Genomic DNA, 27,833 nt, shown 5'->3' on the forward strand with positions numbered 1-27,833 from the left:
GGAGGTGATTCACCCCCTCTCCTCTGCTCTCATGAGTCCCCACATGCAGTACTGCATCCAGTTCTGCAGCCCCCAACATAAGAAGGATGTGGACCTGTTGAACCGAGTCCAGAGGAGGCCACGAAGATGATGAGAGGGCTGGAGCACCTCTCCTATGAAGACAGGCTGAGAGAGTTGGGGCTGTTCAGCGTGGAGAAGAGAAGGCTCTGAGGAGGCCTTATAGTGGACTTCCAGTACCTAAAGGGGGCCTACAGAAAAGCTGGAGAGGGACTTTTGGCAAGGGCATGTAATGATAAGACAAGGGCTAATGGCTTTAAACTGGAAGAGAGTAGATTTAGATCAGATGTAAGGCAGAAATTCTTCCCTGTGAGAGTGGCGAAGCAGTAGCACAGGTGGCCCAGAGAAGTTGTGGGTACCCCATCCCTGGAAGGGTTCAAGGCCAGGTTGAAAGGGGCTTTGAGTGACCTGGTCTGGTGGAAAGTGTCCCTGTCCATGGCAGGGCGGGTTGGAACTCAGTGATGCTTAAGGTCCCTTCCGAACCAAACCATTCTATGATTCTATGCATCTATGCCATTGTGCGTCCCATTTGCGGCTCTTCTCATGCTTGTTTGGGGAAGGAGGAAAGTTCAGGGTTTTGCCCAAAAGCTTAAGTGAGCTCACCCAGCCCCAGGTGACTCTGAAGGCTGCGTAGTCTCACCTGAAAGCCAAGCCTTGAGCCTCCTCATCAGCAACACAAGTGAGAGTTCACATGGCACGCTGCCACCTGTGAATTCACCACATGCAGTGTCACCTCAGCTGGGTGTCTTTTTGCTGTCTTGAAGGAGGCAGACTGATGAGGGTGAGACCCTGTGGGTCTCCTCCTCCCATCCAGGGGAGCAGGGAGGCAGCTCAGCCCAGCCCCTGCTTTGCCCAGGCTTTGCTCCTCCCCAGCTGGAGCTCCTGCCCACCCTGGGCTCACTGAGCCTGGCCCATCCTTGGGGCGCCCTCCCCATCCCCTGCCCTTCTCTCGGGGGTTTCTGTGCAGCTGCTCCTCTGTGATCTGTGGCAGAGACCTTCAGGTCGGTCCTCAAGCTCACAGGTTGCCACGCATTAACAGGGAATCGGTGTCTCTGCACCAGGAATTTCTGCCGCTCTTGGAGAAGGCAGCGAAGGGTGCAGGAAAGGAGGGGCTGAGGTGCAGCAGGGCTGCGTTCATCAACGTCTCCACCAAACTGGGCTCCATCAGGCTGTGCCTCAGGGTGTCCAAGATCCCCATGTACCCGTACGGTGCCAGCGAGGTGAGGTGGCAGGGGAGGTGCTGGGGATGCTCTGCTGTGCACCGTGCCTGTGGAGGGGAGCCCATGGGGGCACCCACGTGCCCCAGGCCACCCACCACCTGCCTGGTTCTCCCAAGTGTAAGAACGGAGACCGAGACCAGCAGCACCCGGGACTGAGCCTTCAGGCAGTCTGTGCTGATGCCTTGTCCAGGGCAAAGCCCCACTTCCCACCTCCACAGCCATTTTCTGGCTGGGAGATGTCCCCCTCCTGCCCACCCGTGCCCCGAGTTGTGCTGGCACAAGGGTGCTCCTTCCCCAGCAGCCGTGTCCTGAGTGTGGTGGGCCGAGGAGAGACCAGCAGGACGGGACAGGCTGACAAGATGGTGAGCCCCAGCTGAGCCCAGAGCCTGCTCCCCACACGCTGCCCGAGCGCCCTGTGTCCATCCATCCCGCCTGCAACCAACCATCCCCAACTGAGGGGAGAATGCAGCCGGACCCTCCCACCCCCAGCCCCTTGAATGTGCCCAGACCAGCGCGGTGTCGGTGCAGAGCCGGTGGCTCTCAGTCAGGAGTTTATTGAGGATGTGGTGCTGGTGGGAGCAGCAGCACAGGGCCCTGCTGCCAGGAGGCTGGGTCGGCATCTCACCAGGGCACCACCTTCCCTTCCCAGTCCAGGAAGGTGCCGGTGTCCTTCTCGGAGAGGGAGGCGAGCACCTTCAGCATCCCTCGCACGCTGGTGTCCACTGTCACGGGGGCCTATGTAACAGAGGGGGAGAGGCAGCCTGGACCCGAGGCCTGGCTAAGGGCTGCCCTGGAGCAGCCGAGCCAGGGGAAGGAGCTGCTCGAGGGCAAGGGGAAAGCTGCCAGCCCTGGGCAGAGGGGCTGAGCAGGGTGCCGAGGGGATGGGGGCACAGACCCCCGGGGACAGGGCAGGGGCAGCTACCAAGGCAGGGATGGGTCAGGCAGGGAGGTTTTGGTCAGGGGCTCAGGGCGGCAAGTCCCTCCCATGGAAAATCAGCACAGGGCTCTGATGGACCTGCCATGGTGAAACTCTTACCGTGCGTCCAGCTGAGCTCCCCATGTCGGTCTGCACCCAGCCAGGGTGGAGAGCAACGCAGAGGATGCCGTGCTCCCGGTACCCCAGGGACTGGCACTTGGTCAGCATGTTCAGAGCAGCCTGAGGAGACACGGCAGGGATGGCGTTGGGACGGGAAGGGTGGCTGCAAGGGGACACGTGCAGACCCCACGTGGGGCCAGGCACAGGCACGTGCAGTGAGAGGGACCCAGTGACTGATGGGAGCTCAGTCCCAGCACAGAGGGGTGCAGGAAATAAAGGAGGAGACATGGGTGGGCTTTGGCAATTGTTTGCTGAGAACAGAAGGTTGGACTCAGCACAGCACATACCTTGCTGCAGCGGTACGAAACAGCATTTACGAGATCCCATGCATAAACTTCCTTGATGGAGCCTCCAGAGCTGGACACATTGATGATGGCAGCCTTGGTGCAGCTCAGCGCCGAGCCTGGGCATCCCTGGGCAGCCTTCTTCAGCAAGGGCAGGAATGCCTGCGAGGCGAGGCGAGGCGAGGCGAGGCGAGGCGAGGCGAGGCGAGGCGAGGCGAGGCGAGGAGAGGAGAGGAGAGGAGAGGAGAGGAGAGGAGAGGAGAGGAGAGGAGAGGAGAGGAGAGGAGAGTGGCATTTACACATAAGTGGCACAGCGAAGAGGACGAACACCTTACACAGTGTGTGACGCTCGGCACCAAAACCACTAACAGTGCGTCCATCAACTTCTTGTCAATCTAGAGCCTACTGGGCACCAGAGCAGAGGCAGGACCATCTCCCACCAGCTATTTTCTCCCCAGCACTGCCCAGCTGTCATGAGGGTCTCACCTGGCCCAGCAGCAGGGGCCCAACCGTGTTGGTGGTGTAAACATCGATCATGGCCTCCCGCGTCTCATTATCAAGTGTGTTGCATATCAACATCCCAGCGTTGTTGATGAGGAGGTTCAGCCCTGAGCCCCCCAGCTTCTCCTCAACTCTGGCTGCAGCCGCCTTGATGCTGGCAGGGTCGGTGACTTCTGCAGAGACAATGTGGGAGGAGGTCAGAGTCCCCGTGGAAGCTCACACTCCACGTGGTGCCAAGGGACAGGAGACTCCTGTCCCCCCAGTGATGCGCCCTCGGATCTGGCCATGGGCAGGAGGGACAGCAGTGCCTGGTGTCCCCACAGGCACTGGCCCATTAGCAGGGCTCTGTCCCAGCACGGGGCCCCAGGGTTTGCTCATCACCCGGGAACTTGCCAGGGGGTCTGTGGCAAGAGAGCCCCACCTGAGGGCACCTACCAAGTGGGATGATGACCAGGTTGGGGTGCTTGGAGGCCAAGTTCCGTAATTCCTGCAAGAGAGGGGACTACGTGGGCACGGAGAGGCTGTGCAGAGGCTCAGCCTTCCCCAGGTGAAGCCTGCGTCACTCCAGCTCCATCCCTGCACCACCTCAGGCCCAGCACCCTGCTCTGCCCTGCTCCCAGCGGATGGGGTTCCGTGCCTCCCGCACACACCACGTGGCACTGTCCCTTCTGCACATCCCACGCACAGCTGGTCCCACAGCCGTCCCAGCCTGCCTGCCCAGTGCAGTGGTGCCCCTCTGCAGCTCCAGCCCTTTACAAACTCTGTCCCTGCTCCAACCCCGCTGCCCTGGCACCCAGCGCTCCCGTCCCCCAGCACAACCCACTGTGTCCCAGCCCTGCCTCACCTGCGCTTGCTGTCCCTTGGGGTCCCGACAAGTCGCAAAGACCCACTTGGGCGGGTTTGACATTGCCAGGAGATGCTGGACAAACCCCAGGCCAATTCCCCGGTTGGCCCCAGTCACCAGAACGGAATGGACGCGAAGCTCTCCCATATTGCTTCTTCTCCCTCTGCTCCAGCTTGCATTGTTTGCATAGCTCCCTAATGCTTCTTTATAGCGTGTTCCACAGCCACCGCAGGCAGGCAGGGCTTGGCAGAAGCCCTGGCTGCAGGTACAACCTCTCCAGCTCTTTGAACTCTAGGATAGAGGTCCTGGCTGGGACCCAGTTGTCATTACCAAAGAGCATAAATTGCTCAGCATTTTCAGGCAAACTGAGCTGACCTAGGGAAACATGGACCCATAATGCAGGAGCTACTGGGCAGGCTGGGCTGAAGATGCTGTTGTGGGTGAGGAGGGAGGAAGCAGCATGTGGGGAGGTCAAGTGAGCTTGACATCTTCCCAAGCATCCTGCGGGCTAGATGGGCTTTCCCCATCGTACCATGTTGGGCCTCAGATGTCCACCAGCAGACGTTCTCTGCCTTGCTCTTGCCTCTTCCAAGCCAATGCCTGTTCACCGGTTGCCCCATGAGTGGAGGAAGCCCAGCGTGGTCTATTGGCAGAAGGAAGTGGACTCTGCTCTGCTTGCACATCATGCCGCTGCTGTTCATGCACTCCATGGCTTTGGCTGCAGTTCTGAGTTGAGCAGTCCCTCTGCCTTGGGGCACAAAGTACTCAGGCGCCTGTGATATTCTCCTGCAAAAAGAAATTCCTTGGTCAATGCACCATTCTCCACATCACCCATACATATAGGGCACAGGGAGTTCTGTGCTGTCACCGGTGAAATCCAGTGCTGCCCAGTACCTAACGTGCAGCATTTGCAGCTCTGGGAGTGGTCTGTGTGCACATCATGTATTCCTGCTCCATTGCAACTCAAGGCATATCCCCATATTGACAACCTCTTGCTTTCAAGCGCTGAGTCCCAGAGCCGTTGCACCGGCTGCTGGGCAGCAATGGAGACACTGACACTGCTGATGTGTCACCTTCTCCCCTGAGATGTCTTGCAGTAGCGTTAACCAGAGCTGCTTCCTCCCAGCTGTAGTGCCAAGTGAGCCCTCGTGCTCCAGCAGCAGTTGCTTTCCTCCTCCCAACTCCTGTCTGCTTCCTGGGGCTCGGCTGGTAGATGTCGTGGGGTAAGCAAGTCCTCCCGTGTCTCTGGAACAATCCTCCCCCGAGTAGCTTCCCCAAACCCAGGCAGGGCGAGTGCAGCTGGGGTAAGGATGCCCATTTTGTGGTCCAGCTCTGCCGTCCTCAGACCCACAGTTGCTTTCAGTCCTGCTCTGAGTCTACAGCATCCTCACCCTCATATTGCTGCTGCATTCACCATCCCCTCAAACAAAACTACTTTAAAGTATGGATGTGCCAAAGTCTGGTCCTTGGGAGTCCTTCGCACCTCAGGCCAGTCACATGGTTACTGCAGTGCCACCAAAACAGACAGTCCTGCCCTGCCTCCCTCACCTCTCCATCTCGTATTTGGGCAGCTGACTCAAGGGCTCGATCATGGACCTGACCAGGGCTCTGGCTGCCTCTCCTTGCAACAGAGAGTGGAGGACGCTGCCACCAGCCCCACCCAGAGTAAGGACAAGGCCCCATTAGGGTGGCAATGTCCACTGCGCCTCTTCTGACTTGGCATGGTCTGGCTGCACGAGGGATCGAGCCTTCCATCCCTAGCCTGCCTTCACCAGGCTGTCCTCAGGGCGATGCCCTGGGTGGTCACAGCGCACATTAATCCAGTGCAGGACAGGTGAGTGGTTTTTCTCAAAACAGCACAAACCACATCCAGATCTGGACGTCACACCTTTGAGAAATATTCTCATCGATAGCCATCAGTTCTTTCCCAGATACGTTAAAAATGAATTGAATGTATACAAAGTATGTTCCTTTTCCAAAAGGCATATTTACCAAATAGCAGTGTTTTAAGAACATTTTTTTTTTGCAGGTAGAGACATGCCACAAATCACAAGGAGAAACTTCTCTGATTCATTTTTGCTAGCCTCCCAAGGCAGAAATTCACAGTTTCTGTTGTGGTGGTGTTGAAATATCACCCCCGTATACCTGATTGAGAGAGAAGTGAATTTTGCACATCCCATCACAGCATCTCAGTATGAGATACTAAATCCCTTCGATACGCCACCTCTGTCAGCTGGGGCTGGCGTGCCCATTGCTCTCCAGCTCTAAGGGGCTTTGTAATTCCCCTTGTACCCCGCAACACACAGGTTGGTGACAGCCCCAGCCTTCTTCTGCTCCTGTAGCAAACTTTGTCAGTAGATGTTCATTTGCTTTCACATCCTCTGAGTAAAATTTACCATTTTGTTTGCTCAGTGTAAATCCGGAGATAAAGCCCAGAGCACGTGTCAGAAACGCACAGAAGCACACCATGCTTTCTGGCCAGATGAATGAGAAATAATCTTTGTTGGCAGGTGGTAGCCAATGTTTCCCCTTCTGGACCATGTGGAAAATGTTCCCTGCTAATGTATTTGATAAGTTATTTTGCTGTTATTCATACGACTTTGCTCGCAGGCACAATACCAGCACGTTAAGCACTCACACATGTCATTCACTCAGTAAGACAACCTCATCGCAACCAAGGCTGGAGTTTTACCCTTCTCCCTTCTACTGCCTGGAGCTTTTCTTCCATGGCAATGCCCCTTTTTGTAGCCCTGTGGTTCTTTCTGCACCAGCAACCCATGAACTGTCCTTGCTTCAATGGCCATCTAGTGCTGTGCTGTCCAGCTTTTAGGTGAAATATTCGTCTGCAGGAACACAACGGCAGCGATCGGCTCCTTCCCTCCCGTGCATCTGCAGCCTGTATTTGGGAGCCAATGACAGATCTTTCCCCTTCCCCCTTTCCTCAACCCTGCTGAGTCTCAGCCTCTCCTTAAGCTCTGGGCATTTCATTCTTCTTCCCATTTGTTTTCCTGAGGCCAATTAGAGCTTTTTCTGCTTTTCTGGTTCTCTACATTGGGTTGAGAGACTTCTTTCGCCTTGTAAATTCCCACCACTCACTAACAGTACGAAGCTCTGGGTCTTCCAGCTGTCTGTCTCAGATGGATCTCTCACTGAGGACCCTGACAATTCTCCCCACCTCAGCACACCTCCCAGGCTGCAGGACTGGCTTCCAAGCTCTGATAGGTTATTTCAATAGCCTTTTCTGTATTTTTATTTTTTAACGACCACAGACCACAACTATACTTGCCATTTGCACAAGAGCTCTGCTCCTCCAAACAGGCTTCACGGTTTTCTTCTTTGAGGCGGAGGATGAGGCCATCACCTATAGTCTCTTAGAAACCCCTATGGGTGCCTCAGAACCAGATAGCATCTGAAATGAAAAATTAACCTTGTACATCTCATATTTTTGCTGTGCCACCACATTTTTGCAGCTTTCCATTGGTTTTGAGTCATAACTTTATCATGTTGACTTTGCCGTGGGGCCCCATGCTGCATTGTTGATCATTAGAGTTTAAACAAGCGATGCTTCTCCAGGAGTCAGAGTCCAACCTGGCACGAAGAAGCAGAGGAGAAAACACCCAGCTTTGCCTGGCTTACAATCCAACCTCTTCACAAGTGCTGCTGCTGTCCCCAAGCCTCTGGAAGGGACCTTGGACCAGCTCCTAAGAAGGGATTCGGATATTTCTTTTGCTCTGAGACATTCTTGCATGGTCTAAACCTTAAACTGAGCATTGAGGTCCTTCTGTACACCCCTCTCCCACAGCCTCTCAGACAGCCTTGTGTCTCTTATGAACACTTTCCATCTCACCGCTCTAGGAAGACTCAAAGCCACTTTTCCAAGATGCAATCACGCTTCCTCCACTACCAGTGGCTGAAAGCTCAGGTGCACTCATGCACACCTCAATGTTTGCACAAAGGGCAAAGAAGTATTGAGAAACACGCTTTTCTTTGCTAGCCAGGGGAATGGGTGTGTGGCAAAATTATCTTCAGTACATTTAATCTACCATGTAAGCGAGAATAAACTCGCCGCTATTTATCAAGCTTATTTGCTTCACAATATATTCAGGGCTCTTTCAGGCCATGCTGTCACATATTAGGTGCTTGCCGAAAAATCAATAGATAGTGATGGTTGAAACGCTAATTGAGAGGTGGAGTCAGACCTACCCAGCCTATAACTGCTTGTATGTGAAGCTAGGCAGGTTGTGTTTACCCTCCATGACTCATTTTCTTTTTGGATGGAGAGGACTTCCCCACTGTTAAGGGGGGGAGGGACTGAGGGTGTAGGGACTGAGGGTGAGAGCCTGAGCTCAAATGCAGCTCCCAGGCAAGGTCTGGAGGTCTCAAGTAAGGCTGCTCATGGCCCTTTTTCACAGCCTTGCTGTTTTCCCAGCAGACCGATCCAGGTTACAACTGCATTATACAACTGCTGGCCTTGAGCTCAAACTGCCGGCAGCAGGAAAAGCAGATGCGAAGCACTCGGGACCTTGGCATACCAAATGGTGTCTTAACAGGAGAAGAAACCACGGGTGAGGCAGGTTTCCAAGCAGTCTCTGCCTGGTGCAGAGGACAGCTCCAGGAACTGCTGGGTTTCTTGAGATCCAGATGAACCTGTGAAGAACCATATGCTACTTGTGGCTACCTCAGGCAGGGAGTAAAGACATTCCTACTCTTCCAAGATTATAGTGGGTTCTCTGGTCCAGATTCCAGAGAATCCCACCACAGCCCCAAGTATAGTTCAAGTATAGACAGAGCACAACTGATTTTGAACTGAGTCTCGGGGCCTGTGAGCTTGACTCAGTTGCCCACAGACAGACACTGGCTCAATGACCGTGGAGTTCTTAGAAGGTACTGGACTGTACTGGTCCCATTTTAGGACTGTCAGGCAAGGTACATGGAGAAAGCATGGGGACAGAGGCTTTCCTGCAAAGTCTCTGTCTACTGCCTTCTCTCTAACGCTAAGAGACGTGCAACAAGCTCCAACTAGGTCACTACACACTGGTTTCACAGGAACAGATTTTTCATTGCAAGGAAGGAGAAACAAAAGCAAAGGTGGTTTGGGTCTGTTGACTGCCCTAGGCTTGCAGAGGCCACACAGCTCTCTTCTCTGCAGGAACCCCCCGAGAAGTCTCCTGTACACAGCTGACATCTGGTCTAACGCCCAGAGATGAGTGGTATTGAGGGCAGTGGGAGAGCCCACTGCAACTGCAGAGCCTTGAACCTCTGCAAAGACCTCAGCAAAGGGGATTTTTTTCCAAGTAAATGTTTCCCAGAAGAGGATTTAAAGTGCTTGGACTCTCCACACAACCTCATTTGGGCCAGAGTGTTCGAGCCCAGTGTCAGTGAGGACCACACCAGGGGCTGCTGCCGGGAGAGATGGCTCTCACAGCGGGCAGAGAGGAGTCTGCAGAGACAGCAAAGCTGTGTCTGCAGGATGTCAGCGCCCACCAAGTACCTTCTGGAAGCCTCACAACATTTAACTAACATGGTTTTCAAAAAAAATTTATCATCCTCTATTTTGTAGATGGGGAGCTGAAGCACAAAAGTGGGTTGAGCAATGCCCACACTGGGAAGTAGCCAACTGCAAATGCCTAGAGCCGGTTTGTTGTTTTTTTGGTTTTTTTTTTTTTTCCCACAGTTCACATTTATATTCAGAACAGGCTCCTCAGCTGTGGTTGCACATTAACAGTTTCTACACAGCAGGTCACAGGGGATCGCTGTATCCTGGGCTTTTTGAAGCAAGCGCCTAGGAGGAGTTGGTATCCTGCAGTACGCAGGATCTGTGGGAATAGGTGGCCAAACTCCTCCCCATCAGTGTGGTTCACCGCGAGTGTTTGTTTGTGCAGCTCCATCCATATTTGCTGCCTACCCGCCAGTCTTTGCAACAGACGGAGCAGCACTTCTGGCGACAAGTCACCAAATTAATGGCCTGAGTGCAGAACAAGGCACCAAAAAAAAAAAAAATTTAATCCCCAAACACTTCCATTCCCCAAACTGCAACCTATTTACCCAATTTCTCACACCTGATCATCACAGAGAGAGAGCCAACTCAGGTGTGTTTCTGGGCAGGCAATAAAGAGCATCTGGGAAGGAATTGGTGCCTCCTTGATAAATTGGGTCAATGGTGGGATTTTAGGTTCCCCCCACCCCACTTCTATTGAGGGGAATGTCCTGGTTTTGGTTGTGATAAAGCTACTTTTCCTCTCAGTAGCTGTTGTGTTTTGGATTTAGTATGGGATTTGGTAGGTGAGGGATGTTGATAATACACTGATGTGATGAGTTGTTGCTAAAGAGACCAAGGACACTGTCCGGCTTCCCCCGTCCTCCTAAGGTGCAGGAAGCTGGGAGGGATGCAGCCAGGACAGTTGACCCAAACTGGCCAAAAAGAGTATTTCATCCCGTAAATGTCGTGCTCAGTATGTAAGTGGGGACTGGCTGGGGGGCATCTCTCTCTCTCTCACTCTTAGTCCTTTGCTTGCTGCTCAGTTTTCTGTAATCGCTGCTTGGGATGGGCTGTGCCAGTCACTGGGGTGTTGGGTAGTGAGAAATTGTGCGTTGTTGATTTTGTGTATTTTAGTGTCCCTATATTTTGTTACTGTTGTCATTTTCCTTTGCTGTTCTAGTAAACTGTCTTCATCTCAACCCACGAGTTTTCCTTTTTTTTCCCCCCAGTTCTCTCCCCATCCTGCTGGGGAGGGGGAGCAAAAAACTTTGTAGTGTCCGGGGCTAAACTGCAACAGGGAAAAATCGCATTGCTGTGCCAGAGGTGCTGAAGACCCCACTCTGGAGATGCTGTAAGCCTCCTTTCCCCTGCACCCCAGCCTGGGGAAGAGATGGGGGTCCCTCCCCCATCCCCCCCAAAGCATCGCTCTGGGAGCCGTCGCTTGTCCCCGCAGGGATACTGGGGCGGGGGATGCGGGTGGTGTGTTTGCGCTGAATACCGGAAGGGAAGAAAAAAAACCGCGCAGGCAGAGCCCTGGCTGCCGGTGGCGGGGGCGGTGCGGGGCCGGTCCCGCCCCGGGGCGGGCGGCGATGGCGGCGCTGCGGGAGCTGACGGTGCTGCTGACCGGTTCCAACCGCGGCATCGGCCTGGAGCTGGTCAGACAGCTGCTGGGGACACCCAGGCCGCCCGCCTGGATCTTCGCGACCTGCCGGGACCCCGAGGGGCCCAGGGCCCAGGTCAGTGCGGGGCGGGGGGCTGGGGGCAGGCAGCACCCATGGGTGCCGGCAGATCCCACCGCTTATGCGCTGCTGACTTGCACGTCGCTTCAGCGACACGGACGACGCGCTGCGGTTGCAGGGGATCTGGCGTCCACGCCGTGCCCTGCCAGGTGTGAAGGTCCTCTGAAGGTTCGCCGCGCCAGCCTTCGGACCGCGCCGCCGGACTGTTTGAGGCCGCCATTGGCTGCACCCCAGCTGGCTCGCCCGCGCCAAGGTTTCGCCTGTGAGCAGGACGCTGGCTCGTACAGAGTCGGGTCGGAGCGGGGTCAGGCTCGCTGGTTGTGGCTGGCTGAGCCAGTGTGAATTGCAGGGAAGCTGCTCTGGCTGGTTCTGCGACATGTTACTGGTCTCTGCAAAATCTGGGAGTTTAACTGGTGGCCTGTGGAGCCACGGCATTCTCCTTCCCCTGCTTTCTGCTTCACTGAAATGGGAGAGCTCACACGTGTTGCTTCAGCAGGAAATCACAAGAGCAAAGCATGACCAGACTTCAGCTTTTCCTTAGGCCCAGCTTTAGTTTGCCTCCCCTTACTGTGACCCACTGAAACACCGGCAGGGTATTTGTTTGCTGCATCTTCTCACACCCTGGCTGTGTGCACAGATCACACTTTAGAAAGTCCTTGAGATGCTCTTGGTGTGCTTGCTGCCAGTGTTAGTCCGGCTCGGGGTGATCCCAGTGCAGCGAGAATCCACCCTGCTGCCAGCCCAGGGATGCCCAGCTCTTCTCAGTGCCTGAGTTAGCTGGGTCAAACCTAGCTCAGGGCTCTTATTTTTGGCCCATTCTTCCCACCAACAACTTGCTGGTCTCTGGCAATGAGGAGATCAGAGGGACTTTTTGCAGGGCTGGACTGGAGCTGGTTTCCCCCCAAGATGGTCCATGCACATCGCTCTCCACCATGGGATGCTTCTCTAAGCTCTCTCTGACCGTGTAGGGTGAGGGCAGCATCTTCATGATGTTCTTGCTGAAGTCCACGACCACAGGAAACCATGAACAGAGTGACCCTATGTCGGGCTGGTGCCACCGCAGGAACCATGTTGCTCCTCCTGCCCCTTTGTGCCTGGATCAGATGTTGGGGTGGGTGGGGCTGAACCCACGTTGGGATGGTGTGAGGCTGTAGAGGCCAGGAGCTGGGCAAAACAGAAGAGGAGAAATGTCTTTTGGCTGTCACAAACCATTTAGATGGATTTTTCATCATTTCCTGTGCCCAGGGGGAATGAGGGAACGTGAGGTCTGGTGGGGAAGCTCAGAGGTAGACTGCAGCCAGTGCCGGCAGCTCTCCTGCTCCACTTTGGTAGGACAGGTCCCCTCACAAGAAGCCACCAACTTGTGTTCCTCCTGTAGCGTTTTCTGTGGGCTTGTTTGTAAGAAGGTTTTAGTTCTAAAAGCCATCATTTTGGACACATTGAACTTTGTTTTGGTTTCTGTTGTCTAAAAACTGCTATAGTTGAAGAAGGCTCAGAGCAAAGAGCTGCTAGGAACTGTGAAATTGAACGTTACCTTTTTGGAAAGGGCTTCTGAATCCTCTGTGTTTGGTGAAATTAATCAATAACAATGTGCAAAGTGGTTCATTTCACTTGAGTGGGTGAGACATCGTGTCCAGAGCAGAGTGAATCCTGCGACTGGGCTATATGAGTCCAGATGTGACTTCCCCAAAGGTCAAGTCTGATGTTGGCACTCACAGCCATTCCTCCGTCACACTTCCAGCAGTCTCTGGGAGACACTTCTGGCTGTATCCCTGCCCAGTTTGCATTGTTTCCTGGGTGAGCTGGTCCTTAATTGTTTGCTGTTCTCCTTTGCTGTAGCTCTGGCTTGGTGTGCATGTAGACCTGGCAGCCTTTGGGAGAGTGGCCATAGCATCCTGCAGTTGTGGCCATGTCGATCTCTGAGGACATGCATGCTACTTTGTGAGCCTAGAAGAAGCCTGACCACCTAGGCAGGTCCCCAGTCCGGCCATTCACAAGCGCTGAGTAACATCTGGAAGATGTTTCCCTCAGGGTGCATCACTGCTGGTACCCTGGGATGATGTTTGGCATGGCCTCTGCCTCACGCTGATTGTTTCCATGTCTCTTTTTGTAGGAGCTGAGGGATCTGACATCCAAACACCCAAACCTGTTTCTTGTGAAGCTGGGTAGGTGCGATCTGCCTCTGAGCTGGTAAATTTGTGGCTACTGGCCACGCTTGCCCTGTTTCTCCTTCCCTCCCTCCCTGTCTTCAGGCTTTCCATGGGGAACCAGTTCTTCAGAGCTGCTTCAAGTCCTGCTGCCAAAAGCCCAGGTTCTCCAGACCTGTCTCAGCCTCAGTACCCTGCTCCCTGGAGTCTCCTTGCCCTGTGGCCACAGAACCAGGAGGTTCTTGAGACCCATCCTGGGTGGCCTCCAGCTCCCCCAGCTGAGTAGCTATGTCTTTGCTCTGCCATGCAACTGAGTTGCCTTGATCCTGAGTCCCAGATGAGACCAGGAAGGCATCTCGCGTGGAAATGCTGTGCAATCGGCCCAGAGGCCAGGCAGGAGCTGCAGGACCTTGCAGAGCCATCCCACAGCAGGTCCCAGCACAGCCCCCACGGGGATCATTCCCCAAAAGGCTGCCCTGGGTTCTCCAGAGCCTGCTCAGGGATGGACTTTGTCCCTGATGAGAGGCCGTGGCTGCTGCTGCCTGACACAGCACGGGGCTTTGTCACCACGGGGCTGTCCCCAGAGTGGCTTTGCCCGGTGGGCTGCCCCGGGGCAGGGTCCTTCAGCTGCTGGTAGTGGGGCACCCTGAACATGGCGGAGGAGGCAATTTTAGGATGAGCTGGGGCTTGTGGGGTGCCGAGGTGCTCTAAGTTGGCTTCACAGCTCCATCTGGTGCCCGCAGATGGAAGGCCACCCAGGGCGGGATGCAGAGCTGTTCCTCAGCGTCTTCACTTCCCTCTTCTCCCCAGGGTGGACCCCATGGCTCTCAGACCCTGCTCTCTTCTACTGCAGATGTTGCGAATCCCTCATCTATCACCGATGCAGCAAAGATCGTGGAGGGGAAGCTGAACGGCAGGGGCTTGAACCTGCTGATAAACAATGCTGGCATCTACAACCCGACAGCCTCGCTGGAGACGGTAGATGCTGATGAGATGATAAGGACGTACAAGACCGATACAGTGGGGCCGCTGCTGATGGCCCAGGTATGGATGAAGCTCTGGGGATGGAGCTCACCATGGAGGGGGAATTCAGCCCACCTTGAGGGTAGCCCGGGCTGTCTGTGGACACAATGGAGATCTCGGAGGGCTTTACCAGGTTTCCCAGGGCTGTGGGAGGGAGGGGGCAGTGCTAGGGCCTCTCCTCCCAGCCCAAGCCCTCTGTAGCCCCCCTTGCATTGTACTGGGCTAACTGGGAGCAGGCAGGGCCGCTGCAGCAAAACACCTGGGCTCTCTTGGCTTCCCACTGTTCCTCTTCATCCTCCCTGCCGTAGGGTTGCAGTTGCCATCAGTGGGGCTGGCTCGAGGCACTGGCATACCACAAGGTCGCTTCTCCCTAGGCGTTCCTGCCCCTGTTGAAGAAGGCTGCCCAGGAGAGTGCAGAAAAGGGACTGAGTTGCAACAAGGCAGCCATCATCAACATCTCCACCATCCTGGGGTCTATCGAGAAAACTCCTGCGACCTTCTTCAAGCCTGTCATCTCCTACCGCTGCAGCAAGGTATGGAGACTGGGGACCTGCCTGCACTCCTGAGCTCGGTGGGAGTCAGAGCTGTCCTCTGCCAGGACAGCACCTAAAATCATGAAATGGAGGGACTGGTCTGTGCTGATCACTGCCTGAGCTCCCTGGGTGTCTCTGTGCCCAGCTGCTGCCCACCGAGGGGACACGCTCACTATCTCTTGAAGACTTGGTGTTGCTTTTTCTCCCCTGTTGCAAGGCAGCAATGGGAGAAGAGTCTGGCGCATGGAGCTTTCTACTGCCCGTGGCTGATGCTTCCTTCCTCCCCCAGGCTGCCCTCAACATGCTCACCAAGTGCCAGGCTCTGACCTACGGGAAAGCTGGGATCCTCTGCGTGGCACTTCACCCCGGCTGGGTGAAAACTGACATGGGCAGCCAGGAGGTGGGTTCCAGCTGAGTGGGTCAAGGGAGGGGATCCAAGCCTGTGGGTGGGACACTTGCAGCGGCACGGGAGGTGCCTCAGGCAGCTGAGATGGCTCTCGGAAGGAGGGATCCGTGTGAGAATGAGTTGCCTCTCAGGCTGCGAGTTGCCCACGTCTGTGCTGAGCCACTACAGAACATGTGAGTTCTGCCCGGGAAATAGCATTAGCTATGTTCGGGGTGAGCAGGAGGAGTGTTCATGGAGGGGGGAAAAAAGGCTTTGTGCAAGCTGGAGATGTGCAGAGAACCTGAATCTGACAGAGCAGGGAGGAGAGGAGCAGCACCATCCCACTCTGCACCCCCTTCCTTAGAAATCTGCGGGCCCAGGAGGTCTCCCCTTATCCTGCGGGATCGCTGATTTGGGGTGTTGCTGGTCCCTACAACTCTGGAGTTTTGAGAAGGCTGTACATAGAATCCCACTTGCAGCTGGGATCTTTTACGTGTTCTTTTGGTGTAAGCCTGTAGCTGGCTTCCCAGCCCAAGCCACCTCCATCCCAGCCATCAGTGAGCATGCAGATACCCAACCATCCTCCCACCTAACAGAGCCATCCCACCTCCCGTGGCTCTCTGCTCGGTCCGCGTGGAAGGAGCCTTGCTGCCAACGTGCACGAGCTGAGCGGGTGCTGGTGGACGGCCAGGAATGACAGTGGGGTCTCGGTCCTGCTTCTCACTTGTGCTTGTTTCAGGCTGACCTGACGGTGGACACAAGTGTGCGGGGGCTGCTGTCTGTACTGTCCATCCTCTCTGAGAAACACAACGGAACCTTGCTCAACTGGGAAGGTAAAGCAATCCCTTGGTGACCGCTCTCTGTCCCTGCGAGGGACCCCGCAGTGCCAGGGGACTCTCCAGGTGCCCTGGAGCACCGGGATGCTCAGCCTGCAAGGGAGCTACTTGGGACTCCACTGGGTGTGCAGGGCAGCCTGTGATCCCTGCCTTCATGTCGCTAATAAAGAAAGTCAATTAGTACCTGTGCCTTCTCCCAGCTGCAGCGTCCCCGCTGAGACTCTGCCTTGGGCTGGAGCTGGCCCCTGCAGAAAATAAGCCAGTGTTGTAGCAGTCTGCCTGCCTTGCCTTCCGCTGCTCCCGGATGGAGGGTGGTCCTGGGGGTGCACGTAACCCGCCCAAAGCCCTGCCGTCCTCCCTGGCTGCTGACCCAGTTTGCCTGCTCTCTGCCAGGCTTCCACCCAAAGCATGGTGTCTCTGCTACAGATTTCTTGGGGAAACTTTGTGCTGGACACGATGTCCTTGGGAGCCTCCTCGGAGCTGGAATGGGAGGACCAGTAGCACGACAGTCCACTTCTGCCATCCCAGAGCAGCCCTTCCCAGTGGAGTGTCAACTGGGCATGGTACCCCTGGGTGGGAGAAACTCATTCCCATGGGGGAGCGCAGCATGGGAACAGCACCTCTGTGAGATGGAGAGGCTGAGAACCTCTGGGCTTCTGCATGGATTGACAGCCCTGGGCTGTGTGAATTTGCCCAGGAGTTGGTAACACCCCCAAAGAAAAGGACTTTGAGGTGGGTCGGGTTTTCCTGGGAGAGTTCTGCCATTTCTGGAAAGAGCTTCTCCTGGGGGGGATATAGGGAAAAGGAGCTGAGGGTCCTTCAAAACCATGCCTAGTCTCAGAGTAGAGCAACCTGCCTTGCAGGAGTGGCAAACCCACTGCTCCTTCTCTCAGAGGCCACCACCTCCTCTTTCTCATCTGGAGGATCAGCTGAAGCACCTCTGTCCCTGGTCTTTTTTGGGGGTTGTGCCTCTCCCCTGAAACGGGGGCTTGCCTGGCAGCACCAGCTTTGCTGGGAATCTTGAGGCCATGCACTGCTCTGCACAGGAGCCCCCCCATTTCCCAACCAGGAGCACAAAAGCTATTGTCCCCCCAACCTGAGGCTTCATCCCCCCCTGGTAGACAGAATATCGGGGCAGATTCCTGGGCTGGGGCCATGTCTTTGCCCCACCGAGGTGAGCTGTGCCCCAGCAAGCTCCAGCAAGCTCTGGCACCTGCAGCCTGATGAGTCACAGGCACCGGTGAGTTTTTTTTCCTCTCCAGCTCTGGTTCCTGCCAAACCAGTGGCATTTTGTTAGCAGAGATTTTCCAAAGGCCGGGAAAAGGGACAGCTCCCACTTCTCTTCCAAAGCTGGGGCTCCGCTGCCTCATCCCTGGCACGGGGCTGATGCCAGCCCCCACTTGGCTGTGCCAAAGGAGGCCAAGCCCTCAGGCTGTTTGAATCTGGCTGTCTTCTCCATGCCCAGGCTGACACGCATGTTTTCAAGCCCGTGCTGTGCTTCCCAAGGCCCTCAGGAGACGCTGCGGGGAGCCGTACCCACGTGAGGCACCTGCTGCTGCGTGGGTGCTCCCTGGCATGGAGACGCTGGCCTTGGCTTTCTCCTCCTGCCCTCAGCATCTGCCCAAACCAACAGAGCCATGCTGGGGACCGGGAGTGATGCCACTGCCCCAGCTGAGGGCTGCTTCATCTTTGGGGAAGCTCTGAACCATCTGGGCTCTTCCCAGCCACCTGATTTTTCCCTTGCAAATGCTCGCCTGGCTTTGCTCTTTTCTTTCCCAGCTCATATCTGTGGCACCTGGGCACCTCCCTGGGCATTTGTCAGCTCTGTGATCCTGCAGCTGTAGGGCTGTGCTAGCCCAGCACTGGCTCAGAGACACGGCCAAGCCTCCACCAAGCGCCCTTCCTGCCCCTTGGCAGAAGTCCTCCTGCCCCAGCTGCCCCACACAAGCTGGCTGGAGCCTGGCCAGTCACCGTGGGCTGGCTCCATGCCCGTCTGTCTCCATGTTCCTCCCTTCTGGCCCATGCCATGGGCTGGATCCTGGGAGATGAGCTACATCAGGGACCCCACCGTCATCATTGCCAGCCCCACAAGATGGATGCAGCTGCTCCCTTGGGAACATGGGAGGTTTGGGAGGTGCTGGGACAAGCTCCATCAGCTTGGCTGATGGTCTCTAGTGGCAGTGACACAGGATGGTTACCCACATGCTGTTGCAGTGAGGTTTTGGCTGAGCTTGGGAGGCTGACAAATCTGTGAGGATCCCTCGCCCCCTGGGACATCACAGTGTGGGCAGGTCACCCAGGAGGTGGGTGGTCCTGTGTGGCCCAGGTCTGCCAAAAGTGGTGGGAAGAGGAGCTCTGCAGGTGAAGTCCACTCTGGCATTACTAGAAGCCTTGGTGCTGGGGATGGGAACAAACTTTGAGGGGCTGCTGGATGTTGAAGCATCACGAGCATCAGCCCGTAGGAAGCCCAGCACAGCGCTCTTGCCTTCAGATGCTGGGACAGCACGCTAACTGCTGTGCAGAGCCAAGTGGCAGCAGGTCAGTCGATCCCATTTTTCAAGCTAACCAGATACTGAGGCAGTACGACCCTGCTAGGACCTCTGCAACTGGGAATGACCCTTGGTGAGTGCTTTGCCGTCACATGTCAGGCCAGATGCTCCCCAGGAGCCCATCCTTCCCCAAAACAAGCCTCATGCCAGGCACTGGTAACTTGGTGGCCAGGGGTGCCTGAACACCTTAAGATGCTCCAGGGCACGTGTTCCTTGAGAAGCCTCAATGAGGGGCCAGATGGGCAAGTTTTCCTGCCCAAATGCTTACCAAGCGCTATCGGCTTTTCCTTTGCACAAGTTCCGGGTGTTTGTGCTCACGCAGCTGATTATCTCCCCGTTTCCTCTCCTGCCTGATGTTTCCTGCCTCATTTACTCCCTTTTGCCAGCTTTACCCTTTGTGTCAGGCTTATCTCCCGGCTCTGGGCAGTGTCAGATCTCAGCGTCCCCCTGCCCACCGTGGTGACAACGTCCAGCCCTGCACGCCATGCCCTGAGTCCTTTCACTGGGCTGCAGCACGGGGCCCCAGGAGACACATGGGGTGCCAGCTCCACCTGGCCATCTGGCACCTCCTTGGGCAAGCTGGGACAGAGCAAGGATGGTGCTTTTAGCAGCTGATCCATCTCTATTCGGGAGCTGGGGGACAGGTGCCAGCTGGACCAGTGCATTGCCGCAGGAGGCCACCAGGTTCAGCAGTAGGGAAATCTGGGCAACTCCTCAGGGACCCTTCACACAGGGGCTGCACAAGGGCATGGGAACACGTCTGGGGACTTCCAGGGACCATGGGTGCGGAGGTTGTCACCCAGAGCAGCTCAGACTGCCTCCCCGAGCCCCTGTGGAGCCTTAGGAGCATTTGGGGGGCAAACATTCTCTGCTCTAGGGAGCCCAGCAGCTCTCCAGGTTCCAGGGATTGACTTCAGTGGTGGGAAAGGCCCGTATTTCCATCAGCTGCTGCCTTTCAGATCAACAGCCACTGGCAAAAACTCTTTGCACCAGAGGCTGGGGTCAGACATGTCCATGGGCTGGGACAGGAGTGGGGAGGACACGGGGAGTCCTGGCAGGACTTGCCAGGATCAAGGGAAGACCCATTCTGAGAGGCAACCTCCTACGCCAAGGTGGGGCGAAGAGCAGCAGGCAGAGCCCCTGTGAAAGGCAAAGGAGGAGAGGGGCAGAAGAGGAGACCGGGAACGGAAAAAGGCTGTTCCTGTGACACGGATGCAGCTGCGGAGGTGGAGCGGTAGGCAGGAGGCAGGTCACAAACAGCCAGCACACGAGGAAGCGCTGGGACACCAGCAGAAGACTGGCCAGTGTGGCTGGGGCTGCCGGTCGCAGCAGCTCCAGGTGCAGCAGAACCTTCACTGGCCAGGGGAGGACTGGGAGCAGAGGCAACCAGAACTGCAGGGACCTCAGCTGGGACCTGGAGATCCCCTCAGGAGGAGGTTTCTTCCAGCCAAAACAGCTCTTCATTCTGCCAAGGTGCGGGCACTGGCCACGGCATGGGGGGACGGGGCACCAGGATGGTCACGGTGGGGACATCTCCGTGCCAGGTGCACTGCGGTCCTGTGGGTTAGAGCCCCGGGTGACCATTTCCAGAGCCACCAGCGGTGGGTGGACTGCTGCTGGGAAGGCTGGATCGTCTGGGCACTTGCAGCTCTTGGAGGGGTGCAACGCTGGGAGGGTGCAGGGGCTCAGGGCAGCCATCAAAGCACCGGGACCCAGCCTGGGTGCATGAGAAACGTGGCTCAGGAGGAAGCACGTCCTGGTCCCTGCAGCCCAAGGAAGCTGAGTGTGGCCAGCAGATAATGTGCTGAGGCTTCCTCCAGCACTGCCGCAGCTGCGGGGCCAGGGTTGCTCCATCGCTATCTGACCCTGCAGAGCCCCCTTGCATCCCTTCTCCCTCTGCTGTGTTATTGTTAGTGGGGAGGAAGCGGCTCACCAAGTCCCACCTCGAGCTTTTAACCCGCTGCTGCCTGGTCTGCTGCTCTCCGTTCCCGTCGCGCAGAGCCGGGAAGGCTCCACGGCTGCCCTGGGAGGACGGTTTGGTTTGGCACCGGCAGCCGGCTGCAGGCTTTACCTCCTTGGGGACCAGCAGCACCCCTCAGCGGGTCTCCCCCAAGCCATGTTGTCTCCCACAGCCACCCTTGCGAAGGGTGGACGCTGGCATTGCCACCTGTCAGTGCGGGGAGAAGGTCCTGAAGGCTCTCCATGCCGATGATTCCCTCCTTGCTCTCTCTTTCCCCCTTTAGCTGGTCAGATCCTGCCTGGTGCTTCCTCGGGAAGCCTACTCAGTCTGCTAGGAGGACGCCATGGAGGCAGCAGTTTTACCAGCTTTGCACAGATTTAACCCAAATACCTAATAAAGGGTTTGGAAGAAATCCATCTCAGGGAAGAAAATTGTAGCACTTCACCAGCTTCGTTTGACAAGTGAAGGTTTAACTGAACCCCAGGGTCTCCAGAGGTGCTACCTACCACTGCCTGGGTAAGTGGAAATCAGATGGACATCTCAGCAACCTTCTCCAGATTGTCTTCCTCCCGTGCAACTGAACTTGGGCAAATTGTCCCCTGCTTCTTGTCTGGCAGGGAGGGGACCTCAGTGTCCTGCCAGCACAGGCTGGGGCTGCGTCCTCCCAGCGCTGGCCACTGCAGCCAGCATCGTGAGCATCGATGTCCATGCAGGAGCAGAGGTAGGTCGCCCAGCCGCTGAGCCTGCTGGGGTGATGCAGAGATGCTTCACGCTCTCCGGCAAATACATCACCTATGTTGACGTGCCCGTTGCGTGCCCTGGTGCCTCACGTGCACCCCCAGCATAAACCAGCGGTTCGGCTGCGCCAGCCTGCTCCATGCCCTGGGCGACCTGGCACAGCCACAAATGTGGATCTTCCAAAAAAAAAAAAAACAAAAACCAAAACAAAACCTGTTTGGGAGCTGTGCAAGCCGTGCTGTCACCTGAACCCAGCACGGGAGTGTGCGAGCGTGGGCTGCAGCGAGATGCTCGCCCTCCCTCTCTCCCAAGGCTGGGCTTCTGCCCACGCCTTTGCGCCCAGTGGTGCCTGCACAAAGGGTGACGCTGCCGGAGTGGGTCCTTGGCCGTAGGACCCAGTCCTGCTTTGAAGGGTCCTGCTGGGGTGTTTGGTGCAGGTCAGCCTCTCCCTGCCCGTCCCCCGACACCAGTTGTGCCTGAATTTCCAGCTGTTGCAGAACAAGTTCCAGGGAGGCTGCTCCTCACCGAGCTGCTGGCGTGCCAGTCTGGCGCTGTGAGCGTGCACGGGGGGCTGCGGGGGTGGCGGATGGAGTGAAGCTGCCCAGGGCTTGCCGTGGGCTGGGACAGGCGTCCTGCTGCTTAGCGGCTCAGCCCTGGAGCAGGATGGGTCTCACTGGAGGGGTCGTCCCTGCTGTGCATCCCGCGGTCCCCAGCACGTCACCACCCAGATGCATCTGTGCAAACCCTGGTGAGTGCCACAGGGTCTTCAGGGGTGTCCCTGGAGACCAGCAGGTCCCTGGTCCCTGGGGACCAGCAGGGTGCCATCCTGTCCTCTCCAGCCGCGTGGTTTGTGTCCCAGCCTTTGCTGGGGACGCAGAGCAGCATGGCCAGGATTGCCCCACAGCTGCCAGCCCTGCTCCCCTGGGGCATCCTTCCCCCCTTGTTGGCTCTAAGGGAGAGGACTGAGCCCCAGTGATGGCAGGAACAAGGATCCAAGCTCGTTTCGATGAGCTCCCTGGTGTCCCTCTCCTCGGAGCCAGGGAAGTGACGCTGGGGAGGAACTTGGCTCCTCTTGTTTGTTATTACAGGATAAAGTTACCCTTTAAAGCAGAGCCAGTGCTGTCAGGGCTGCATACCATCCGGGAACATCGCTCCTTCCCAACGGCTCCAACACACTCCTTGTTATTGTGCTCACACGGAGCCAGCCCGCTCCCAGCCCTGGGCACAGCGAGGGGGACCGAGATGGGGGGGATCCGAAAAGGAGCCTGGAGGCTCTTTTCCCACTCTGGGAAAGTTGGAAGCAAAGGGAAAAGGCCTCTCTCTGGAGAGATACATAGGGAAGAAGGAGCAGAAAGGAGGGGGACTGGGATGAGGCTGGGATGTGCTGGGGGTGTCTGCTGTCCCCCCTGAGCAGGGCCAGGGATGCTGCCCTCACTGCGGCTCAGCTGGGGACGCTCTCATGGGTACAGACCACTGGTTCCCACTGGGGAAACTGCGCAGGGGCAGGGTGGTGATGGTGGCGTGTGGCTGGCACCCATCGCACCACCCCACGAGTCCAGTGCCGGCTTGGCTGGCAGCACCAGCTCCTGGGATGGCACGGAAAGAGGGCTGGCTTCCCCTTTGGGCTCCAGCTCTGTCCCCCATGGTCCCAAATCCACAGGACCTCCCTCTCCGGTGAGCTGGCACCCCAGGAGATGACCCAGCACCCCAAGGCTTTGCAGAAATGGGGGTTCCTCAACAGCACCCTGCCCATCCCACCCACCCTAGACCCTCTGCGAGGGGCTAGGGACTTGTGGGGCTTGACCTCCCCTCCCCACACTGAGCCATGACGTGCTTGTGGGGTGGAGGGGAAGGAAGCCGGCCTGGTGGAGCCGAGCCAGGGAGAGCTTCCTGGCAGCGAGCTCCAGCCTCCAGCGCCTTCCGTGCCGCTGCAGATGGCTCGGAGCGGGATGGAGAGCAGAGGGCTGCGCAAACCCTTTCCAGCCGTTCCCCCAGCCTGGTGTCCCGGAGGCCAACGCCAGCTGGTGACAGCAGCGCCGGGGCCCTGACGCTGCCGCCCCGGCCGGGTGTTGGAGGGAAGCCTGACTCATTCCCGGCAGGAGAATATGAGACTCGCACACGTCAACAGAGCCGGCCTCGGCGCGCCGGGGCATGTGACAGATAAAGGAGAGACCAGCTGGAGCCTCGGCCCAGGGCTGGTGGTGTCCACATGTGTGTTAGAGGCATGTCAGAGGGGGCTTGGCCCGGGGGGAGCCAGAATCGGGATGCTCCCACCCCATCCCAAGGCGCAGGAGAGCATCGCTTGGGTGGGGAGAGTGCGGCAGGATCAGTGCTATCAGGATTTTTTGCTACCCCTGCCCCACCGGTGGCTTTTGGCAACCAGTTTTACCCCTGTTTGGCTGCCATCGCTTTCCTCCAGGGAAACCCTTCCCAGCGGGGACCAATGGAGACCAGCAGCTCAGGGCAGGCAGAAGAGGTGCGGGGTGAGGGTAAAGCTCCTGGCTCCATCTCGTGGTGCCAGCTTCAGGAGCAGAGTGCAGCTCGTGCCGTCAGGAGGGGTCCCTGCCTCCTCTCTTCCCCAGGGATGGAGTGAGCGTGGAAGTGGCAGGCTTGCGACCGTGGGGGCTTTCCAGGTGCCTTTTCCCATCCCAGGAGCAGGGATGGCTTGGAAACATCCCGGCTGTCCGACGCACTCTCCAGCACGTGATTTCCCTTCGGGTTTATGTGTGCCTCGCTGCAGGATCCGGGCTGGGAGAGCTGCAGGCCAGCGGGGACAGGAGATGATTACAGCCACTTCCTATCCTTGCTTACCCGGCACAGCCGGTTTCATTTCCTTAATCCCCATCCCAGCATTTTCTTTGTTGTTTTCTTTGGAGGGAAGGGACCAGGGCTGGTGCTTGCTGCAGGCTTTCGCGCTCTGGGAGACCAACGTGGGCGCCCGCTGGCTGCCCCGCACGGGACCGCTCCGTGCTTTTGGGTGCAGCGGGTGCTGTCACGAGGGGACGGGGACCCCGCCTCGGTGGTACCCAGGACCACCGCGGAGCGGATGAAGGTACATGTGGGGTTCCCTGCGCCGCTCGGGGAGGACTGTATTTGCATGCATTTGCAACAGCCCTGCCAAATTTGCAAATTCAGCCCTGCCAAAGCCACCTCGTGCTCCGAGTTGGCTTTTTCTCTTGCATCCCCTACGGCACCGGCGTGCCTGGCCTGGGCCAGCTCCGGGGCAAGTTATTCCCGCAGCAGCCGACTCAATGGGCTGAGCTTTGCCTGGTGCGATGCCGAATCTCCAGGCTGCTGGTGACCCTGCCGGCCTCCCCGCCGCCAGCCATGTGCGCTGAGCCGCGCTGGTTGCTGGGCTTGTCCATGATCTCAGCTTTCCTGCTCGGTGCCGGACAGTCCCTGAGGGGCTGCAGGAATCTTGTGAATCATGAATACTTTTGGAGTGATTCCTCCGGGGTGTGCTTGAGATGGTTCCTACCAGGCTGAGGTGGGGACGGCTGCCTGCTTGCCGGAGTTGATGTGTTCCCAGGGGACAGCCAGCGTCCTAAGTTGAGCTGGGGCTGGGCTTGGAGATGCTACCTGCCACCTTCCTGGGATGGAGAAGGGAGTTAGGAGAGGGGACAGCTGGCTGAAGAGTCTGGACTAACCCGTGGTGTCCTTCTGCAGCTCCTTGCCCTCCTTGGACCATGCTGGGGCTGAAGCTGATGCAGCTGTAGTCTGGATGTTCTGGCTTGGGTGCCTGCTTGTCGACCAGAGAGTCTGGGCCAGCTGACTGGCACCCAGCACCAGCCAACACCAAGCAGGGATGTCCTCACCTCCCTTTTCCTGGCCCTGGGGGCTGGCAAAGTGCTGGGACAGGCAGCTCAGCCCCACGGAGAGGAATGGGCTGGGTCGGGGCTGCGCCGCAGTCGGCTGCTGCTGCGCACTGGCCCCAAGCGTGCTGGGAAGGGTTTCCAGCGGAGCTGCTGGCACAGCCTTTCCCTGCTGCTGGCCAGTTCCCGAGCGTGGCCGGGCCCCGGTGAGTCAGCTGGAGTCAGCAGCTCACATCACTCACACTGCACCAGTACCGCCCTGGCTGCCTTCGCTTTTTCCCAGGTCTTGTTCCCTAAAACTGCGCAGCTGGAGGGATGAGGAGCCCAGTGTGGGGATGCCGGGATGCTCAGCTCCAGGCTTGCGGCACGCTCTGCCAAGGCACCTCCACTGCTCTTGGGGATGATGGCTGGGCTCTGAGTGTGCTCAGCACGCGCGGCTGTCCCGGCGCAAGGCTTGGAGCTCCAGCCTGCGCATACTGCCTTGCTCCAACGCTGAGCAGGAATGCTGAGCACGCAGCAGCTCCAGGGAGGCTGCGGAGGGAGGCAGGCCCGTAGCCAAGAGCTGGCCTCCTGCCCTCCGGAGAGACAGGAGAGGAAGACGTGGCTGCCGGCCCAGCCCGCAGCGAGAAGAGCAATTTGGGCAGAGACCCCACAGCGTGGGGGTCTGCCGATGGCTCAGCCCTTTCTCTGTGTCGTGGTGGGCAGATGCGGGCAACTGGCTCAGCCGGTTGCTGATGCTGCCAGGGAGAGGGGAACGTGCTTAGAGTGGTCCTGGCTCACCACGCCCTGGCAAGGTGCAATCCTGGAAGATGCATTGGAAGCTGGGAGAAGCTGGGTGATGCTGGCCGGTGCTCAGACAGGGTGCCCTTGCGCTCAGGAACTCCTGCCTGCACCAGCACCCAGCTTCCCAGCCAGGGCAGGGACTCCCAGGAAGCCTCCTCCAGTGGCCAGCATCCAGGAGTATCCGTATCCATGCCAAGGTTAACCCCTGCATGCCAGTGGGCACCATCCCTCCTTAAAACCAAGGAGGGGTGTTTTGGGGAGCAGGCAGGCAAGGGGGTGCTGGGGGCACTCAGGTACCGAGCTTGTCCTTGCTTTTGTTTGCAAAACTGGTCTGCGCCGAGCGAGCTCCCGCTGACCTGGAACAGCCCGAGCGGTATGCCAGCCCCAACCTTGGCAGGAGGAGCGTTGAGCTCACCGTACCCGGTCTGGCAGGGCAGGCAGGCGTGTGGCTGAGGGGGGAGCGCTGCAGGCAGTGCTGCTGGCCCCAGCCTCCCTGCGCTCCCCTCTCCAGCGATACAGCTGCTCCCCATTCCGGAGACGCTGGGAACGGTGTTCTACCTTGCGATGGTGGTGGGTAGGTACAGGAAATGTGGTGATGTTGGTCAGTCCACCTCCAGGCACCCCAAATCTTTACCAAGAGGGTGGTCAAACCCTGGAATGGGCTTCCTGGAGAGGTGGCCGGTCTCCCAAGACTGTCAGTGTTTAAGAGTCATTTGGACATGCTTTAACTTTTGGTCAGCCCTGAAGTGGTCAGGTACTTGGACTAGATGATCATTGTAGTTCCCTTCCAACTGAAAATATCCCATCCCATCCCATCCCATCCCATCCCATCCCATCCCATCCCATCCCATCCCATCCCATCCCACCTAAATGCTCAGTATCTGAAGACCCACCTTACTGCGAGGGAGTGGGTAGGACCAGCTTGGCGGTCTTCAGTTGGGGTGGGTGAGCCCAGACAAGCTGTGGTGGGTGTCAGGCAGCCCCCCGAGCCAGGCGGGGGGCACGAGGAGGATCAGATGCACCTGCGCAGAGCAGGGGTGGGTGGGTGCTCCCAGGCGCCCGTTTTGCCGGATTGTGCCAGTTGCGGGTGCTGACTGAGTCCCCCAGGCCACCTTGCTGGTGTGGCGGCTGGTCTGGCAGGTTGGCAGAAAGCCTGCAGAGATGGCGTGTTGGTGGGCCGAAGTGCTGGCCTGAAGCTGGCGTTGCTGGAGGGGCTGGCGAGCATGATGATGGTTACACAAGCACTCTGTGCACCGAGAGCTGCCTTTGAGTGCTCCGTGGGGTCAGCTTACCCCCTGTTTTTTCAGGAGGAGCCCTGGTAGGGATGTTGGTGGAGTCCCGATTGCTCAGCAGTGCTCCTCTACTTACCCTTTGAATGTCCATACGACCTGCTGAGCCTGGTTAGCAGGGGAGGTTTCCTGCCTTCCCCCAGCTAACCTCACCCCTCTGACTATGCAGCTACACCCGGCTGCTCTTGGAGAGCTTTTTAGGGTGGGCAAGGTGGTGATGCCATCCAGAGGGCGTGGGTGGGATCCAGCCCCCAACCTGATCCAGGTAGGATGCTGGATCAAGTGATGAATTGTGGCATGGTGGTGCTGACCATGCCAGGCACGTGGTGGGCCATCCTAGCGGGACAGGGACCACGTGGCACCAGGATGTGTGTGGATTGATCAACCAGCTGGCTTGATGGATCCACGTGTCCTCTCTGCCTGTCTGTGTTGGCCCTTTGGCCTGGCTTTTCCCTGGTGGCCGTGGGACCTGCTGTCCTCTCTCTCATCTTTGCAGAGCTTCTCCTTCCATGTAACCAGGCCAGCCTGGAGGGATGGGCTGGGAGCTGGGACGCCCCG

General features: G+C 57.6%; 3 protein-coding genes across 4 annotated transcripts in view; 2 read left to right on the plus strand and 1 right to left on the minus strand.

The window, feature by feature from the left end:
* Nucleotides 1-1,794: 1,794 nt before the first annotated feature.
* On the minus strand, nucleotides 1,795-4,191 carry LOC147599115 (uncharacterized). Its single transcript, XM_086758004.1, has 6 exons — nucleotides 4,003-4,191; nucleotides 3,594-3,645; nucleotides 3,144-3,331; nucleotides 2,661-2,819; nucleotides 2,314-2,433; nucleotides 1,795-2,012 (listed from the first exon to the last, which is right to left on the minus strand). The coding sequence occupies exons 1-6, from the start codon at nucleotides 4,147-4,149 to the stop codon at nucleotides 1,899-1,901; spliced, it is 780 nt and encodes a 259-aa protein (XP_086614130.1). The 5' UTR covers nucleotides 4,150-4,191; the 3' UTR covers nucleotides 1,795-1,898.
* Nucleotides 4,192-11,056: 6,865 nt separating this feature from the next.
* Nucleotides 11,057-16,327, plus strand: LOC104476133 (uncharacterized). Its single transcript, XM_086757989.1, has 6 exons — nucleotides 11,057-11,217; nucleotides 13,334-13,385; nucleotides 14,221-14,411; nucleotides 14,765-14,923; nucleotides 15,213-15,323; nucleotides 16,048-16,327. The coding sequence occupies exons 1-6, from the start codon at nucleotides 11,071-11,073 to the stop codon at nucleotides 16,159-16,161; spliced, it is 774 nt and encodes a 257-aa protein (XP_086614115.1). The 5' UTR covers nucleotides 11,057-11,070; the 3' UTR covers nucleotides 16,162-16,327.
* A 3,737-nt stretch (nucleotides 16,328-20,064) lies between these two features.
* The window catches only part of RIPOR1 (RHO family interacting cell polarization regulator 1), a 32,602-nt gene continuing 24,833 nt past the window's right edge, over nucleotides 20,065-27,833 (plus strand). Inside the window, exons 1-2 of one of the 2 annotated variants that reach the window (XM_086758309.1) lie at nucleotides 20,065-20,166; nucleotides 20,937-21,169. The gene's annotated coding sequence lies outside the window, so the exon portion shown is untranslated. Of the gene's footprint in view, nucleotides 20,167-20,936; nucleotides 21,170-24,288; nucleotides 24,444-27,833 lie in introns of those variants that run through there. The other variant, XM_086758311.1, reaches the window with a different exon arrangement.

Source organism: Chlamydotis macqueenii, chromosome 13 (genome assembly GCF_036417535.1).
Source record: "Chlamydotis macqueenii isolate bChlMac1 chromosome 13, bChlMac1.mat, whole genome shotgun sequence".
NCBI classification, from domain to species: Eukaryota; Metazoa; Chordata; class Aves; order Otidiformes; family Otididae; genus Chlamydotis; species Chlamydotis macqueenii.